The sequence below is a fragment of the Macrotis lagotis genome, chromosome X (genome assembly GCF_037893015.1).
Source record: "Macrotis lagotis isolate mMagLag1 chromosome X, bilby.v1.9.chrom.fasta, whole genome shotgun sequence".
Taxonomy (NCBI): Eukaryota; Metazoa; Chordata; class Mammalia; order Peramelemorphia; family Peramelidae; genus Macrotis; species Macrotis lagotis.
The window spans coordinates 11,808,537-11,827,965 of NC_133666.1; the positions used below are offsets into that span (position 1 = coordinate 11,808,537).

At 38.5% G+C, this 19,429-nt stretch overlaps 1 protein-coding gene across 4 annotated transcripts in view; it reads right to left on the bottom strand.

Annotated features, from left to right (window-relative positions):
• TBC1D8B (TBC1 domain family member 8B) overlaps positions 1–19,429 on the bottom strand; it is a 97,768-nt gene that overhangs the window by 15,269 nt on the left and 63,070 nt on the right. For 3 of the 4 annotated variants that reach the window (XM_074207622.1, XM_074207621.1, XM_074207625.1), the window contains 5 exons: positions 11,913–12,042; positions 6,238–6,336; positions 4,209–4,277; positions 3,802–4,042; positions 1,056–1,121 (listed from right to left, as the gene is read on the bottom strand). In XM_074207622.1, the coding sequence (XP_074063723.1) occupies positions 1,056–1,121; positions 3,802–4,042; positions 4,209–4,277; positions 6,238–6,336; positions 11,913–12,042 (605 nt within the window). The remainder of the gene's footprint in view (positions 1–1,055; positions 1,122–3,801; positions 4,043–4,208; positions 4,278–6,237; positions 6,337–11,912; positions 12,043–19,429) is intronic. The other variant, XM_074207623.1, reaches the window with a different exon arrangement.

Consider the following 19,429-nt stretch of genomic DNA (forward strand, 5'->3'; position numbering starts at 1 on the left):
GGAGTATCTAGGTAGCATCATTTTAGATCACTCCCATGAAAGCCCATCACCACTAGTTGCTAGATCACCACAGCAAGCAGGAGGGCTTTTTCCTTTTGGATCTGTTCAGGTGTTTTCAAAGAAAAAGCAATATGGCACTGTCTTACATAAACCCAGCATTTATGCCAAATGGGTACCATCTTCTATTCCAGTTGAACTGCAATGTAATTCAATGTCCAAATTACAAGATGACAGTGAATCAGGTTGAGCTTTGTTTTACTGTAAATGCTGGGTGGGTGGGCAGAGTAGAAAAGGCACTAACTAGATCTGAATTCATATCCTGGCTCCACTTCTTGGTGGTTATATGACCTTGGGACATTATATATATGTATGTATATATGTATATACATATATATATACACACACACATGTGTAAATACATGTGTGTATATGCATACATGCATATGTGCATGTCTATGTCTATGCAAACACCAGCTATTATTATTCAGCAGAATTTACAATATTGATAATATCAGCAAAACAATGTTAATATGAACTTTAAGATACAAGATGGTAATAGCCTTTTTATAATTCAAGTGGCCATTCTAATGGTACTTGTTCAAACTGAATGTTTTCCATAAGGCAATGTGGCTTTAAAGACAGAAAGCCCTGTGTTCGAATCCTCTGTATGACATATAAGCTATCTGACCTCAAGTCTCCCCTGGCTTTTAGTTTTCTTATCTGTAAAATAAGACAACTATACTAAATAGATGGCCTTGGAGGTCCCTTCCAGCTCTCAGTCTAGCTATATGTGTCCTTGGGCAAATCGCTGAATTTTCTTTGGACTCAATTTCCTCCCCCATGAAATGAGGGTCTTAGATTAGAAGACCTCTAATATTCTATTAAACCCCATATCTTACGATCCTAGGATCTCAGTGTCCTGGGTAACTCTCTCAAAGACTCGAAGTCACTGGCCTTGGTGGACAGCATTACCACTGAGGAGTGCCTCCTACTGTCCAAATTTTGAAAATGAGACAGATCTCACTTCTATAGCCCTTGATATTATCAAGTCTTACCTGGTGGAATATGCAGCTTGAAAAGCAACTTAAGCTTCTCAGTAAAACTTCCATTATACAGGATATCTGTCAATTAAAAAAAGAAGCAATTAAAAAGGTCTGAAGCATTCATTTCAATGGCATGTGCTCCCAGAAAACAATTTGTCAATGGTAATAGTCCTGAAAGTTAATTAAGATTCAAATATTAGCCAGTAGCCATAACTTAGAAGCCTCGTGTCATTGAAGCTAGGAGGAAAATTATCCAAGAGCCTCCTTAGATGCCCTTAGCTTCCCTCCCCAAATGAATTTCCTTAAAAGAAAGCCTTATACCTCATCAAAAAAGAGAACTACCCTCTGGGAGCCTGTTTGGTATCTGGCAGAGAGCTACCACAACAGGACAGTATAGCAAGGCCTCAGCACAGTGAAAGATTAGCTGGTTGTCTATCCAACCTCTTCCCACTTATCTGGTTTATGCAATTTCTAAGCAGGTTACTGAACTGCAACAGTGCAAGTCACTATGGAAATATGGCAAATCTCTTCCTCCTATAACCATACAAGTTAGGGTACATAAACAAGATGGAATACTATTGTGTTGAACTCTTGTCAGTGTAAGTCCAAACCTCACTGCCAGAGGAGATGAAATTTGCCATCTACCTTCTGAAATAGGGGTGAAGGACTCACAAGTGCAGAATGAAACAAAATATTTTTGGACATGGTCAACATAAAAATTCACTTTGATCTGCTATACATGTGTGAAATAGATTTTGTTTTTCTTATGTCTCAATGGAGAGGAGGGGGGAGAGAACATAGATCTTTTTTTAAAAAAAATATTTATTTTGATCAACCAAGAAGTTCAACATTCAACCTTTCTGGAGAGCAATCTGGAATTATGCCCAAAGGGCAATAAAAACGTGCATACCCTTTGATCCAGAAATACTACTACTGGGTCTATACCCTGAAGAGATCATGAAAAAAGGGTAAAAAACTTTACAAAAAACTTTCATAGCAGCCCTGTTTGTGGTGACAAAGAATTGGAAATTGAATGAATATCCATCAATTGGGGAATGGCTGAACAAACTGTGGTATATGTACATTATGGAACACTATTGTTCTATTAGAAACTAGGAGGGATGGGAATTCGGGGAAACCTGGAGGGATTTGCATGAACTGATGCTGAGTGAGATGAGCAGAACCAGAAAAACACTGTACACCCCAGCAGCAACACGGGGGTGATGATCAACCTTAATGGACTTTCTCATCCTATCAGAGCAACCATCAGGGACAATTTTGGGGCATCTGAGATGGAGAATATCATCTGTATCCAAAGAGGGAACTGTGAAGTTTGAACAGACTATTACCTTTAAGTAAGAAAAAAGTTATTTTATTATGTAATTTTGTTATCTCTTATACTTTATTTTTCTTCCTTAAGGATATGCTTTCTCTCTCATCACATTCAACTCATATCATTGTATACCATGGAAACAATGTAAACACTATCAGACTGTCTTCTGTTGGGGGTGGAGGGAGGGAAGCGAGATTAGGGGGAAAATTGTAAAATTCAAAAGTAAATAAAGAAACTTCAAAAAAACCAAAAAAAAGAAGAAAAACTGTCACCTGATGTAGTGTGTGTGTGTGAGAGAGAGAGAGAGAGAGAGAGAGAGAGAGAGAGAGAGAGAGAGAGAGAGAGAGAGAGAGAGATCTTTGCTTCAAAAGATGATTAGGGAATCAACACAAATATGTGTGTGTGTGCATACATACATACACACACACACACACACACACATAAGAACCATTAGATAAAGGACTGAATAATTTGAAGAAGAAATTCAAATATCATATGAAAAACTGCTTAAAATCATTAATAACAAGTGAAATAACAAATGAAAACAACTCTAAGACTTCACCTCACACCTATTAAATTGGTAGTCATAAAAGATGGAATGATTAAATTCCATAGGGATAAATGTAATGTATTATGCTCACTCCCTCAAAAATCACCTTTCTAAGTACAGATAAGTCAAGGTGGATATAACTAGACAAATGTTTGTCTGAAAAAATTCTGGGGATTGTAGAGGCCAGCAAGCTCAGTATGAGCAAATGGTATGAAGCAGTAGCTAACCTGATCTTGGACAGCACAGAGAGGCAGAGCTTTCGGGTCTAGAGGTCTTCTGATAAAGTGGAGAGTGTGCAGAAAAGGGTAGCCAAAGTGAAGTCTGTATCATATGAGGATCACCTGATGTAAGCAGGGAGGTTTATTTAACATGGGGAAGAAGAGATTCAGAAGGAACATGAAGAGCTGTCTTCAAGTATTTAAAAGGTTGAAATGTGGAAGAGATTAGACTTTTTTTTTCTGGTTTGCCCTAGAGTGAAGAATTAGTAGTGAATGGATGTTGGAAGGAGGCAGATTTCAACTCCTTCATCTAGCTCCTCTCCAAATGGAATGGGTTGCCCCAAGAGAAAGTGAGTTGCCCATTAGGAAGTCTTCAAGTAGTGGTTGCATAGCCACTGGTTGGATTTATGCTTTAGGCAGGGAGTGGCCTATGTGATTATCATATAAGGTGCCACCTTCCAACTCTAGATGGTCACCAAGGTCCCTTCTAATCCTGGGCCTCTAAATGTGGCACTTTGCAAACCTTAGGCGCTAGAGATACATTAGCTCTGAGTCCTATGGTTATTATTGTCATCTATACCCAGATATCCTATGAGTCTAGGATTCCTTTAGGTTTTTTTTTCTTTAGAAAGAGAACCAGCTTCAATGTTCTCCTACCGAATGCACAGGAGAATTCTTTGAAATTGATAAGGCAGTCGGAATTTTCATCCAGCAATCTGAAGGTCCAGAGTGCCAAGCAGTCCCGGTTGGCAGAATAAGCCCAGGGGCTCAAGAGATGATACAGTATTCGGAACTGCTGGCAGTCAATCTGATACTGCTCCAAGTATGGCAAGCTGGGGTCATGATGCCTCAGGGCAGTGCTGGTCAAATTCCAATAACAAGACAAAAAGTGTTCTCTCTGTCAAGACAATGGAAGATATTGAAGCAGAAAACATTGTGAATAAACTCAATCCTATTAAAAATACCAGACTGTGAGAATATTTCATTAAAGCCAAACCAGCTTGTGATTCTAATCAAATTCACCTAAGAGAGCATTATTTTTCAATTATAAAACCTAACATTACCTTAAAGATGTCATAAAGTTCTTCTAAATCATGAAGGCCAAATTTGACATCCTGTGATACAACCCGGAGCTTAAAAGAGACAGAGGCAAATTAGTGATGAAGGAAGCCAGTGGTGTTGGTTTCAGGCAACATGCACTGCTTTCTTACAAACAGTGGCCATTTTTAAAGTCATCAAGAAGGTCTGGCATCAAACACTTCAAAGGCCATAGGAGATCTATGCTGGAAAACAGAGCCTTCCAGGAAACTGTTTAGAAACGGTGTAATTGTATATCCTGCTTCATGAAGGCTAGGTCAAAGGAGAGAATAAACAAGGGGGAACAAAGATAATGGAGTCCCTGAATTATTTATCTGCATGTTGATCCAGTGTGACCTTATGTCTCTAGGGACTTGGGATGGAAGCAAATAAGTCTTGTAATATTATAAACTGACTATATCTTTGAAATATTATTCTTGGTTACAAATTATTAAATGGAGAATGAAGATTACATTTAAAAAATTTGACCATAAGGTCCCTTCTCATCAATGCAGAGTGAACAGAGGCCCAGACTGGGAATTAGGAATATCCAGGTTCAAATGCTACCCTGGGCAAGTCAACCTCTCTGAGCCTCAATTTTTTCACTGGTAAAAAATGGGGACATGACAATACCAGTAGCAATGACATCTCAAGATTTGATGTGAGGCCCAAAGGAAATCACAGATGAAAATTATTTAAAGCATCATATATAGGTTAGTTAGTGATCACCAAGAACAATTAGTGATTACTATCTTTTGTTTTTATATCACCTATATTTCCAAGATATTTCTCCTCCTAGCTAAACAGTTTAGCAAAACTAACCAACATCCTGAAAAAACTTGACATTACATTGATCCTCTTTGAAAACAAAAAGATGAACCACAAGAATCACCACACTCTCAGTCTTCCATTGGTTATAACTCTTCTTTGGAGCCAAACTTGGTCATTGTAATTTCAAAGCATTTAGGGTTTTTTTTGGGGGTGGGTTGCCTTTTTGTTTATTTTATATTATTACAATAATATTGTCATGAAAGTAAACATAACCCCACCCCCTGAAAGATGAGAAACCTCAAGACTAGTGAGAGAGAAAAACGAATGTGTATTTCAGTCTGTGTTCAGATCCCAATGGTTCTGTTTCTGGGATGAGTCGCCTTCTTTATCATAAGTCCACTAGAGAAGTTGCTTCAATATTTTTCCCACAGTTGCTATTACTAGTTGTATTTCCCTCCACTCTATTCCTCCCCACTCTCATTTAATCTATTCTCTCTCTCTCCTTTCATCCTGTCCCTGTTCAGAAGTGTTGTATCTGAGTATCCTCTCCTACAATCTTCCCTTTCTTCTAACACTTACTCCCCCCTTCTCCCATTCCCCTTTAACCCATTCCTTTCCTCTCATTTTTCTCTAGAGTAAGATTTCTATACCCTATTAAGTGTGTATGTTATGTCCTCTCTGAGTCATTTCTGATGAGAATGAAGGCTCACTCATTTGGGGGAATTGCTTTTTTAAAGAATGGGTCTCCCTGGCTGCTCCAGGCTAGAAGTATAATGTGTACTCCATGAGCCCAATCCCACTACTGATCAGCAATGCAACCTGGTTGCCTTTCATCCCCCACTTCCACCCTGGGGCTCAACACATTGATGCCAGACTAGATGTCTGATTGTGTGTTCCACCATGCCCAGCTCAGGACATTCAGTTCTGAGAGAAGAGAATTTTTTTACCAGCTTGACTAAGTTGAGGTCTCATTGAAGAGCCTACATTACAAATGTCATCCCTAAATGCTTACATTATGGCATTCCTGAGTTAAAGCTGTGCTGGTCAGATCATACACAAAGGCTTGCTAATAACCTGTACTACAGCCAGAAGGGTACAAATAGTTCATTTCCTCTAGAAGAGTTTTAAGTCCAGAAGCCCCAGCAAGTCTCTGGGCTCCTCTTCTTGTTCTTTTCATTTTTCCTCCCACAGAATGACTATCTTCAAAAGATTCCCAAAGAATCTTCATTTCTTCCACCCACTTACCACATTCTGCTTTGTGGTGTCCTCAAGCACCTGGATCACATACAGTCGACTTCTCCGGCGCATGCTATAGACATCCTCATAGCGAATATCACCATATTTCTATAAGAAGAATGGGAGCATTTCTATGAGCAGCCTTTTACAAAGGATTCAATATCAAGATAAATGGCTTTGAATACTTTGCTCAAGTCCTGCAGAAGTTTCAATCTCCCTAGGTTCCAGTTTTCTCTACACAGCATGGCCTAACTACAAATTCTGGTACCTGGGGTAGGTGACAGGACAAGAGGACGTCAGGTTGTAATACTGAGGGATAAACTCTCTTGTGTAAGATTGAGACAGATTGCAGCAAGAGATCATGTGAGTTGTGGAGCAGAAAGTAGGAGATCAGAGCATCTGTAGGATCCATGTACTAAACATATTGGGGAGAAGGGAGAATGGCTTGGGGGTCATAGATGGCAGCAAGTTGGATCTAGAGAAACTAGAATAAGCTTTAAAGGAGAAGTGATTACAGAGTAATGGATCTGGAAGAGGCAATAGGGATCAAAGGATATACTAAATGCTTCCTCTTGGCCCAGTGTGCCAGAGGGTGTGAGAGAGAAGGAAGAGCCAGCTTTGAAGATGTACCAAGAAATGTGGTATCACTGGGAGAAAGTCAGGTTTTAATGAACACCAAAGGATGGCAGGAATATGAGAAGAATTGATCTAGGCATGAAAAAGGGTAAAAATCCTACATGTACAAAAATATTCATAGCAGTTCTATTGGTAGTGATAAAGAATTGTAAAGTGAGGGGACGCCCATCAACTGGGGAATGGCTGAACAAATTATAGTATATGTATGTTATGGAACACTATTGTTCTATAAGAAATCAGGAGGGGTGGGATTTTAGAGAAGCCTGAAAGATTTGCATGAATTGATGCTGAGTGAAGTGAGCAGAATCAGAATATTGTACACACTAACAACAACATGGGGTGATGATCAACCATGATGGACTTGTTCATTTCAGCACAGCAATAATCAAAGACAATTTTAAAAGATGTGATACAGAATGCCATCCATAGCCAGAGAAGGAACTGTGGAATTTAAATGAAGACCAAAGCTTATTAACTTTAATTTTTAAAAATTGTCTTATGTATTGTCATTTTTTCTCTCTAATGTTTTCTTTCTTTCATTTGCATCTAATTCTTCTCTCACAACATGATCAATATGGTTGGCATGGTTATAAATGTAGAGTCTATATCAGATTGCTTTCTGTCAGGGGGAGGGGGAAAGAAGGGAGGGAGGGATAAAATATAAAACTTAAAACCTTGCAGAAAAAATATTGGTAAAAACTACTATTGCATGTAGCTGGAAAAACAAATAGAGAAAATATTTTTTAAAAACTGATCTAGGACCATAGATTTGGAGCTGGAAGGAACTTTAGAGTTAGGTCCTCAAGTCCAAGGTTTCATTTTATAGATGAGACCACTGATGCTCATAAGTGGGAATGAGTTCTGTCTTTCTTGACTCCAAACTAGATCTGATCAGAAATTCAGAGCTAGAAGGAGTCTTTAGAGGGTACCCCCTCAAATTCCCTCATTTTATAAGGGAGGCCAAAAGGATGGCTTAATAGGTGGTAAGTGACAGAGCCATAGTTTGCACTAGCTTCCTCTGCCTCAAAATCCAATGAGGATATGCAATGGACGGGGCAATTAGATGATGCAGTGGATAGAGCATTGACCTTGGAGTCAGGAGGACATGAGTTCAAATCTGGTCTCAGACATTTAACACACAGACTTATTGTGTGACTTTGGGCAAGTCACTTAACCCTACTGTCTTAGAAAAACCAAAAATAAAACAAAAAGAGAAAGAAAGAAGTGCAATGGAAGGAAGGACATTCTGGAGTAGGGGTTCTTCTCCTTTTTGTATGTCCTGCTCTACTTTTGCAATAGCTGGTGAAATCTATGAATGGACTCTCCCTCAGAATAATGATTTTAAAATAAACTACATAGGATTATAAGAGAAACCAATTCTACTGAAAATGTTATGGGGCGGGGAGAGCCAAGATGGTGGAGTGTAGGCAGGAACTCCAGGGAGCTCATATGCAAACCACTCTAAGTACCTTTAAATATTGACTCTAACCAAATTCTAGAGTGGTAGAACTCACAAAAAGACTGAATAAAACAATTTTCAAGCCTAAGACAACTTGAAAGTTCTGTTCCACCAGGGTTGGAAAGGACCTGTAGCAAAGTCCAAGTGACTGGAGCAAACTGGCTCCAGCCATCTAGGAATAGCCCATGGGGCACCTGGGTCTGTGAAAGCAGTGGCAATTTCCAGACTCTCAGCCCAGGGATTGCCAAGGACAATTGGGAAGATCATCAGGAAAACTCTGCAGCACCTGAGTGAGAAGGGAGTCCAGTCCAGTGCAGACTTGGCCGTGGGGACTAGGAGCAGGCCTAGGGAGCCACCCCAGCAGCTGCTTCCAGAGTGCTCAGCCCATAAACAGTAAGGGGGTAGAGGGAGACTGCAGAGGTCTCTCTGCTATCCCTGAGACAGGACTCTGTGGTTTTGCCCATACTCCGATCCAGGTTGCAGTCTGGGGCCCCCAGTTTTAGGAAAATGAGCTTTACTGCTATAGCAGAGCAGGGACCCTCCTCACAGTCCCAGGGCAGAGGGGAGTGTTTGTGGTCATCCACAGACTTGAGCACAGGCCAGGAGAGCAGTCAGAGCCTCTCATAAGATCTTGGAGGAATTGCATTGAGTTCCTGGGGGTTGTCCCTGAAAACAACTGAAAAACCCTCAAAAGTTTGGGACAGTGTGCCCTCCACCCTGGAAGCCCCACCTTAATAAATAGACAAAATCAAGTCAAAGGCTGGGGAAATGAGCAAACAATAGAAGGAAAAAATCCAACGATAAACAATTATTTTGGTCCTATGGAGGATCAAAGTATACACTCAGAAGATAATAAAGTCAAAGCTTCTGTATCCTAAGCCTCCAATAAAAATATGAATTGCTTTCAGGCTATGGAAGAGCTCAAAAAAGATTTTGAAAATCAAGTAAGGGAGATAGAGGAAAAATTGGGAAGAGAAATGAGAGCAGTGTGGGAAAATAATGAAAAGCAGCTTGGTCAAAGAATTTCCAAAAAATACTGAAGAAAGTAACATCCTTTTGTAAGTTTTTTGCAAAGCAATGGGGTTAAGTGACTTGCCCAAGGTCACACAGCTCGGTGTCTGAGGTCAGACTGAACTCAGGTCCTCCACACTCCAGGGCTGCTGCTCCATCCACAATGTCACTTAGCTGCCCAAGAAAATAAAATCTTAAAACCAGTTTGGGTCAAAAGGAAAAAGCAGTCCAAAAGCCCAAGGAAGAGAATTCCTTAGAAAGCAGAGTTGGCCAGATAGAAAAGGAGATACAGAAGGTCTCTGAAGAAAATAATTGCTTTAAATGTAGGATGGAGCTAAGGGAAGCTGATGACTGTGAGAAATCAAGAAACAATAAAACTAAATCAAAACAATGAAAAATTAGAAGAAAATATGAAATATCTCATTGGAAAAACAACTGACCTGGGAAACAGATTCAGGGGGGATAATTTAAAAATTCTTGGGCTAACTGAAAATCATGACCAAAAAAGGCTGAACTTCATTTTTCAAGAAATAATCGAGGAAAATTGCTCTGATATCCTAGAAGCAGAGGTTAAAATAGAAATGGAAAGAATCCATCAGTCACTTCCTGAAAGAGATCTCAAAATTAAAACTGCCAGGAATATTATAGCCAAATTTCAGAACTTCCAAGTGAAGGAGAAAATATTATAGGCAGCCAGAAAGAAACAATTCAAATACCATGGAGCTACAGTCAGGATAACACAAGATTGAGAAGCATCTTCATTAAGGGCTTTTGTTTTCTGGAATATCATATTCCAGATATTCCAGAAGGCAAAAGAACTTGGATTACAACTGAGAATCAACTTTCCAGCAAAAGTGAATGTTACTCTTTCAGGGAAAAGATGGACATTCAATAAAATAGGACTTTCAAACTTTCCTGATGAAACAACCAGAGCTGAACAGAACGTTTGATCTTCAAGTACAGGACTCAGGTGAAGCATAGAGAGGGTGTACAGGAAAGGCAAATCATGAGGGATTTAATGATATTGAACTGCGTGTATTCCTGCATGGGAAGATGATACTGATAACTCAGGTAGGAGTTGAATTGGAAGGTATAACATTAATAAGATGGAGTTAATGAGCAAGAAAGGAATGTACTGGGAGATAGAGAAGAGAGAGGTAGAATGGGTCGACTTATTTCACATTAAAGAGGCAAGAAAAAGCGTTTGCAATGGAGAGGAAGAAGGGGAAGGTGAGGGGGAATGAGTGAGGCCTTACTCTCACCAGAAGTGACTCAGAGAGGAAATAACATTCATACTCAGTTGGGTATAGAAATCTATCTTACCCTAAAGAAAATAGGTGAGGAAAGGGATGGGAGAAAGGAGGGAAGGGGAGGGAAGAGGAGGTGTTAACAGAAAAGAGAAGATCATGGGAGAGGGTAGTCAGATACAACATACTTTTGAGGAGGGACAGGGTGAAAGGAGAGAGAGAATATTATAAATTGGGGTGGGGGAATAGGATGGAGGGAAATATAGTTAATAACAGCAAGAGTAGTAAAAAAATTGAAGCAATTTCTCTGATGAACTTATGATAAAGAATGTTATCCATTCCAAAGAAAGAGCTAATGTTGTCTGAATACAGACTGAAGCACACTTCTCTCCCCCCCACACACACTTTATTTTTCTTGAGCTTTCTCTTTCTTTGGGGGGGATTACGTTTACTTTTACAACATGATTATAATAGTAATATATTTCATGGCTATACATTTTTAATCTACATCACATAACTGGCTTGTTCAATGGGGGGAGTGGGGTGGGAGAAAGGGAGAGAATTTGAAACCTGAGGTTCTGAAAGTAAATGTTGAGTCTTGCTTTTGCATATAGCTGGGATAAAGAAAAATAAATAATTAAAAAGTTATTAAAATACTTAAAAAAACCAAGTTAATGGGGCCCTAGGTTAAGAACCCTTTATCTACCAGGTATGCTATAGAAAGAGATGGAAGGGGCTTTGACTATTACGTATGTGACAGATCTGTGTAATTGATCCCAGACAAACGATGTTGCCCAGGATCTACTGCCAAGGGCAAGGATGTGTCTTCCATTGCATGGGAGTTCATCCCAGGAGAGAGAGATGAGGATTTTGGTCTATGCCAAGGGTAGGGTTGGCAGGGGTAGTGGGGCGGGGAGTCTGGTGAACAGACCTATAAGACAAGGTGGTGCTGGGGGGGGGTGGGATTTGGGAGATAATACTTTGTTTCATATAATTACTGATAGAAGAAAAGTATAATTTAGTGCCTTCTTTTACAGTAACTTAATATTTAAATCAATTAACTTAATTGACTTTGTACAAAAAGAAGTAGGTAAATAACTTCACTTTAAAGAAAAGGGAACTCAGCCAGAGGGGTTACATGACTTGCTAACAGTTTGTAGAGATCATTTTCAAAAATTACGTTAAGTTTAAATTTTATTGATAGTTGTATTAGTGATAAGTGTTTTTTTTTATCTGGCACTTGGGTTAGCCACCAAGTACTATTCAGTTAACAAAAAGGGAAATAAACTATTGATATAATTTATAAATGCTGTCACCATTTGAGAACTCACCTCATTTGCTTCTCTAATCAAATCTGTAACATCCACTTTAGTTTGATGGCTTTTGGCATCAGCTGTAGCTGAGCCCTGTTGAACAGTTGAAGGCAATGGGCTATCCTTGTTAGTAACATTATTGAAGAACCTGGTCGAAAGGAATATCAGTGTCAATGTTTATGGGATCACAATTTATCAGAACAGAGAAAATGTACCTGGTTGTTACCCTCCTCTGGGATAGTAGCTTTGCCCTAGCTACAGTTGACCTTCATTGGGAACAGATGCTCTCTCCTCCCCACAGTTTGGGCTCTTTCCTGGGGTGCCCTATATTCTTTTCTCAGTCTACACATGTACTCCACATTCTGCAAAACCCAGTTTAAGACATATCTCATCCAGGACACCTTCTCTGGCCATGCCAATTCATACTATTTCCTCCTTTTCTCCTAGGCTGTATTCTTCCAGCCTTGATTTCAAATTGATGACTTGAAATTTACAAGGGGCTAAGGGCTGGGGATACAAAGGGCAAACTCAGTCCCTGCCCTCAGGGAGTTCACATTTTAACTGGGGAATCAACATGCAAATAACTCTGCCCAAACAAGCTATAGATAGCATAAACTAGAGGCAATCTCAGATAAAAGGTATGAAGATTAAGGAGGACCAGGAAAGGTTTCTTACAAAAGGTGAGATACTTGAAGGAAAGCAAGGAAACCAGGAGGCAAAAACCCAGAAGAAGAGAGTTCCAGGCAGGGGGATCACCCATGAAAAGGTCCAGAGTCTAAAAATTGAATGTCTTATGGGATTAACAGTAAGGAGGTCAGTGTCACAGGATCTCAGCATACTGATGGAAAGCAGTAAGGCTGGAAAGGTGGGAGGGTCTGGGAGGGGAAGGGTAGGTAATGAAGGACGTTAAAAGCAGCAATTATTATTTGTTGGGTAATTTTTAGAAAGATTTTATTTATTTTGTTTTACAATTTTCCCCCTAATCTTACTTCCTTCCCCCTACACCCACAGAAGGCAGTCTGTTAGTCTTTACATTGTTTCCATGGTATACACTGATCTAAGTTGAATGTGATGAGAGAGAAATCATATCCTTAAGAAAGAAAAATAAAGGATAAGAGACAGCAAAATTACATAATAAGAGAACAGTTTTTTCCCCCTAAGGTAAAGGTAATAGTATTTGGTCTTTGTTTAAACCCCACAATTCTTTCTCTAGTTACAGATGGTATTCTCCATCGCAGAAAGCCTAAAATTGTCCCTGATTGTTGCATTGATGGAATGAGCAAGTCCATCAAGGTTGATCATCACCCCCATGTTGCTGTTAGGGTGTACAGTGTTTTTCTGGTTCTGCTCATCTCACTCAGCATCAGTTCATGCAAATCCCTCCAGGCTTCCCTGAATTCCCATCCCTCCTGGTATCTAATAAAACAATAGTGTTAAATCACATACATACACCATAGTTTGTTAAGCCATTCCCCAATTGAAGGACATTCATTTAATTTCCAATTTTTTGCCACCACAAACAGGGCTGTTATAAATATTTTTTACAAGTGATGTTTTTACCCTTTTCCATCATCTCTTCAGGGTATAGACCCAGTAGTTCTATTGCTGGATCAAAGGGTATGCACATTTTTGTTGCCCTTTGGACATAATTCCAAATTTCTCTCCAGAAAGGTTGGATGAATTCACAGCTCCACCAACAATTTAGTAGTGTCCCAGATTTCTCACATCCCTTCCAACACTGATCATTGCCTATTTTGGTCATATTGGCCAGTCTGAGAGGTGTGTGAGGTGGTACCTCAGAGATGCTTTAATTTGCAATTCTCTAGTAAGTAATGACTTGGATCACTTTGATTTCCTCATCTGCAAATTGCTTTTGCATATCCTTTGACCATTTATCAATTGGGGAATGGCTTGTTTTTGAAAATTTGACTCAGTTCTCTGTACATTTTAGAAATGAGTCCTTTGTGAGAAATACTAGTTGTAAAAATTGTTTCCCAATTTAGTACATTTCTTTTGATCTTGGTTACAGTGGTTTTGTTTGTGCAAAAGCTTTTTAATTTAATATAATCAAAATTATCTAGTTTGTTTTTAATGATGTTCTCCATCTCTTCCTTAGTCATAAACTATTTCCGTTTCCATAGATTTGACAGGTAAACTACTCCTTGATCTTCTAGGTTGCTTATAATATTGGTTTTTATGTCTAATCCTGTATCCATTTTGCTCTTGTCCTGGTATAGGGTGGGAGGTGTTGGTCTAATCTAAGTTTCTTCCATACTAACTTCCAATCTTCCCAGCAGTTTTTATCGAAGAAAGAATTTTTATCACATAGTTGGACTCTTTGGGTTCATCAAACAGCAGATTACTATAATTGATTCCTGCTATTGCACCTAGTCTATTCCACTGATCCACTGCTCTATGTCTTATCCAATACCAGACAGTTTTGATGACTGATGCTTTATAATACCATTTTAGATCTGGTAAGGCTAAGCCACCTTCTTTTGCACTTTTTTTTCATTGAATCCCTGGAAATTCTTGACTTTTTATTTCTTCATATGAATTTACTTACAACTTTTTCTAACTCATTAAAGTAATTTTTTGGAATTTTGATTGGTAGGGCACTAAGCAGTTAGTTTAGTTTTGGTATAATTGTCATTTTTATATTAGTTCAACCTGTGAATGAGCAGTTGATGTTTGCACAGTTATTTAAATATGATTTTATTTGTGTGAGAAATATTTTATAATTGTTTTCAAAAAGTTTTTGAGTCTGTCTTGGGAAATAGACTCCCAGGTATTTTATATTGTCTGAGGTTACTTTGAATGGGATTTCTCTTTCTAGCTCTTTCTGCTATATCTTGATAGTCATATGTATAAATGTTGAGAATTTATGAGGGTTTATTTTATATCCTGTGACTTAAGTTGCTAATTATTTCTAGAAGTTTTTTAGATGATTTTTTAGGATTCCCTAGGTATACCATCATGTCATCTGTAAAGAGTGAGAGTTTTGTCTCTTCCTTCTGAATTCTACTTCCTTCAATTTCTTTTTCTTTTCTTATTGCTGAAGCTAACATTTTTTTTTTTTTTTACTTCTTGCAAGGCAATGGGGTTAAGTGGCTTGCCCAAGGCCACACAGCTAGGTAATTATTAAGTGTCTGAGGTTGGATTTGAACTCAGGTACTCCTGACTCCAGGGCCGGTGCTCTATCCACTGCACCACCTAGCCACCCTGTGAAGCTAATATTTCCAATACAACACTGAATAGCAGTGCTGGTAATGGGCATCCTTGTTTCATCCCTGATCTTATTGGGAATGCCTCTAGCCTATCCCCATTGAATATAATGCTTTTAGATGGTTTCAGATAGATATGGCTTATTATTCTAAGGAACAGTCCATTTATCCCTACACTCTCTAGTGTTTTTAGTAGGAATGGGTGCTATATTTTGTCAAAAGCTTTTTCAGCATCTATTGACATAATCATATGATTTCTGATAGGTTTGTTATTGATATAATTAATTATACTAGCAGTTTCCCTAATATTGAACCAACCCTGCATTCCTGGGATAAATCCTACTTGGTTGTAGTTATTATCCTAGTGATAACCTGTTGTAATCATTTTGCTACGATTTTATTTAATATTTTTGCATCTATATACATCAGGGAGATAGGTCTATAATTTCCTTTCTCTCTTTTAACTCTTCCTGGTTTAGGTAACAAGCAACCATATTGGTGTCACAGAAAGAGTTTAGGCAGAATTTCATTTTTGCCTACTTTTTCAAAGAGTTTATATAGAATAAGAACCAATTATTCGTTAAATGTTTGATAGAATTCACTTGTGAATCCATCAGGCCCTGGAGATGTTTTCTTAGGGAGTTCAATGATGGTTTGTTGAATTTCTTTTTCAGAGATAGGTTTGTTTAGGTATTTCATTTCCTCTTCATTTAACCTGGCCAACTTATATTTTTGTAGATATTCATCCATTTCATTTAGATTATCAAATTTATTGGCATAAAGTTGGGCAAAATAATTCCAAATGATTACTTTAATTTCCTCCTCATTGGTGATGAGTTCACCTTTTTCATTTATGATACTAGCAATTTGGTTTTCTTTTTCTTAATCAAATTGACCAGATTTATCAGTTTTATTGGTTTTTTTTTATAAAACCAACTCTTGGTTTTGTTTATTGGTTCAATAGCTTTCTTGATTTGACTTTATTAATTTCTCCTTTAATTTTTAGAATTTCTAACTTGCTATTTAATTGGGCGGGTTTCAATTTGTTCTTTCTCTAATTTTTTTAGTTACATATTTAGTTTATTGATTTCTTCTTTCTCTAATTTATTCATGTAAGCATTTAAAGATACAATATATCCCCTGATACCCACCTTGAGTGAATCCTATAGGCTTTGGTATGCTGTTTCATTATTGTCATTATCTAGGATGAAATAACTAATTCTTTCTATAATTTGCTGTTTGATCCACTCAGTTTTTAAAATGAGGTTATTTAGTTTCCCATTAGTTTTGGGTCTATATATCCCTGGCCCAATATTGCATATGATTTTTACTGCATTATGATCTGAGAAGTATGTATTCACTATTTCTGCCTTTTTGCAATTGAACATTAAGTTTTTATGTCCTAGTACATGGTCAATTTTTGTATAAGTGCCATGTACTGCAGAGAAAAAGTATATTCCTTTCTATCCCCATTCAATTTCTTCAAAAAGTCTATCATATCTGGGTTTTCTAATACTCTGTTTACCTCCTTAACTTCCTTCTTGTTTATTTTACGATTAGTCTAAAGCTGAGAGTGGGAGGTTGAGATCTCCCACTAGTAGAGTTTTGCTTTCTATGTCTTCATGTAGCTCTTTCAACTTCTCCTCTAAGAATTTGGATGCTATACCATTAGGTGCATCCGTATTTAGTTTTGAAATTACTTTATTGTCTATGGTACCTTTTAGGAGGATATAGGTTCCTTCCTTATCTCTTTTAATGTTATCTATTTTTGCAGCTGCTTTGTCTGAGATAAGGATTGCTACCCTGCTTTTTTTGCTTGAGCTGAAGCAAAATATATTTTGCTCCAACCTTTGACCTTTACTCTATATGTCTCTCTCTGCTTCAAATGAGTTTCTTGTAAGCAGCATATTGTAGAATTCTGGTTTTTAATCCACTTTGTTATTTGCTTATGTTTTAAGGGAGAGTTCATCCCATTCACATTCAAAGTTATAATTACTCTTTATTGCCCTCCATGCTATCTTCCATTTGTATTTCCCCCTTTTTTCACTTTATCCATATTTCCCAATATTTTGTTTCTGAATACTACCCCCTTCAGTGTGCTTGCCCTCCTATATCAACCCCCTCCCCTTTCCCTTTTCCCTTTTCCCTTCTTTGCCTTCCTTCTGTTAGTTCTCCTTTTCTCCCTCTCCTCATCCCCCTCCTTTCCCCTTTTAATACTTGAAAGGTAAGATAAGTTTCTTAACTTAACTGAGTGTGTGTGTAAGTTAACTTTAAGCCAAATCTGATGAGTGGAAGATTCAGGTGCTTCTCACCTCCTCCCTTCTTACCCTCTATTACAATAGGTCTTTCGCACCTCTTAATGTAATGAGATTTACCCCATTCAATATCCTCCATCCTCCTGTCTCCTTACTGTTCCCCTTTTTAAGGAGGTATTGTTTTTTTAAATCATTCTATCTGAGTCATGGAGAAGTCATAAGTGTCCATCACTTCTCTCTAATAGAGTTACAATTCTTGAGAGTTATTAGAGTCTTTCTCCCAGGCAGGGATATAGCCAATTTCATATAATTGGATAGCAGCCTCATGGATAAGTCATGAGTGTCCATCACTACTGGCTAAGTATATTCTCTCTAACAGATTTTCACTTCCCAAGAGTTATAAGAATCTTTCACTCAGCTGGGGATATAGCCAGTTTCATCTTAATGGATAGCAGTTTTTTCTTTACCCTGTTTCTTTACCTTTTCATGTGTCTCTTGAATCTCCTGTTTGATGTCCAAATTTCCTATTTAATGTGATCTTCTCATCAGGAAATGTCGGAAGTCTCCCATTTCATTAAATGTCCATCTTTTCCCTGGAAGAGAAGGCTCAGCTTTGCTGGATAGTGGATTCTTGGCTACATTCCAAACTCCCTTGCTCTTCAGAATATCTCATTCCAGGCCCTAGGATCCCTTCATGCTAATGCAGCCAGGTCCTGCGTAATCTTCACTGTGGCTCCTTGGTATCTAAATTGTTTATTTCTAACTGCCTGCAGGATATTCTCTTTTATTTGATAATTCTGGAATTTGGCCACAACATTCCTTGGTGTTTTCATTTTAGGATGTCTTTTAGGAGGGGAGCAATGTATTCTTTCAATAACTATTTTGCCTTCTGGTTCCATGATATCAGGGCAGTTTTCCACCACTAAATCCTATAATATTATGTCCAGGTTTTTTTTTTTCACTTCAATGTTTTCAGGAAGACCAATAATTCTCAGGTTGTCCCTTCTCAATCTATTCTCGAGGTCTGTGTTTTTGCTGCTGAGGTATTTTACATTTTCTTCTATTTTTTCCTATTTTTTGGTTTTGTTTAACAGACTCTTGCTGTCTCATGAAGTCATTGGTTTCCACAGGCTCCATTCTTTTTTTTTAAGAGAAGGATTTTCTTCATTTACCTTTTGCAACTCCTTTTCTAATTGGTCAATTCTATTTTTGTAAGAGTTTTCCATTTAACCAACTGAAGTTTTGAGAAAATTATTTTCTTTTTGCATTTGCCCAATTGAGGATCTGACAGAATTATTCCCATTCTGTATTTGTCCAATTGTATTTTCAAAGGATTTGTTTTCTTGTTGCAAGGTGTTAATTATCTCTCCCAAATTTTCTTTCTCAAATGATTTTTAAACTCCTTCCTGATTTCTTAAAGGAAGTCTTTCTGTGCTGGAGACCAGATCATATTCTTCTCAGAGGTTCTAGGTTTCTCTGTGTTAGGGTCTTTTCCTTCTAGGAATTTTTCTATGGACTCTCCTTTTCATTGACCTTCATTTTCCTAAGACCTTGTGTTGGGGAAGGGCTGGTTCATGGAGGTTTGGTGTTGGGATCCCTAGAGGCTTTACTCGCTGGGTTTAGTAACTTCACATGGGCCGACCAGTAGAGGGCGCTGGTTGCTTTTTATGGAGTGTGTGTGACCTTGATTTGAGGCCCTCTCCCTTGGCCTGGAGGGGGTGGTTAAAGCTGCTGAATACTTTTATCTTTGAAAAATGGAGGACTTTTGCCCTAGGGCAAGGTAATTTATCTCCCTATTCACAGCTGAGGGAGCTCTGCTGCTTATATCTGAGCCTGGGGCAGAGGTGGGCTGTAATTGTGTTTGTTCTGGGAAGAGGCTTCAGCTGAAATGAAGATATGTACTCTGAGTTCCTCAGGGCCAGAGGAGTCCAGGGATAGATGTCTGCAGCTCTCCTGCACTGGAACTCACCCTCCAGCCCTGCTGGCAAGTTCCAGACAGTCAGTGCCACCACCAATGCTTCTGTTCTCCAGTTGGCCCCTACCCCTGTGGCAGATC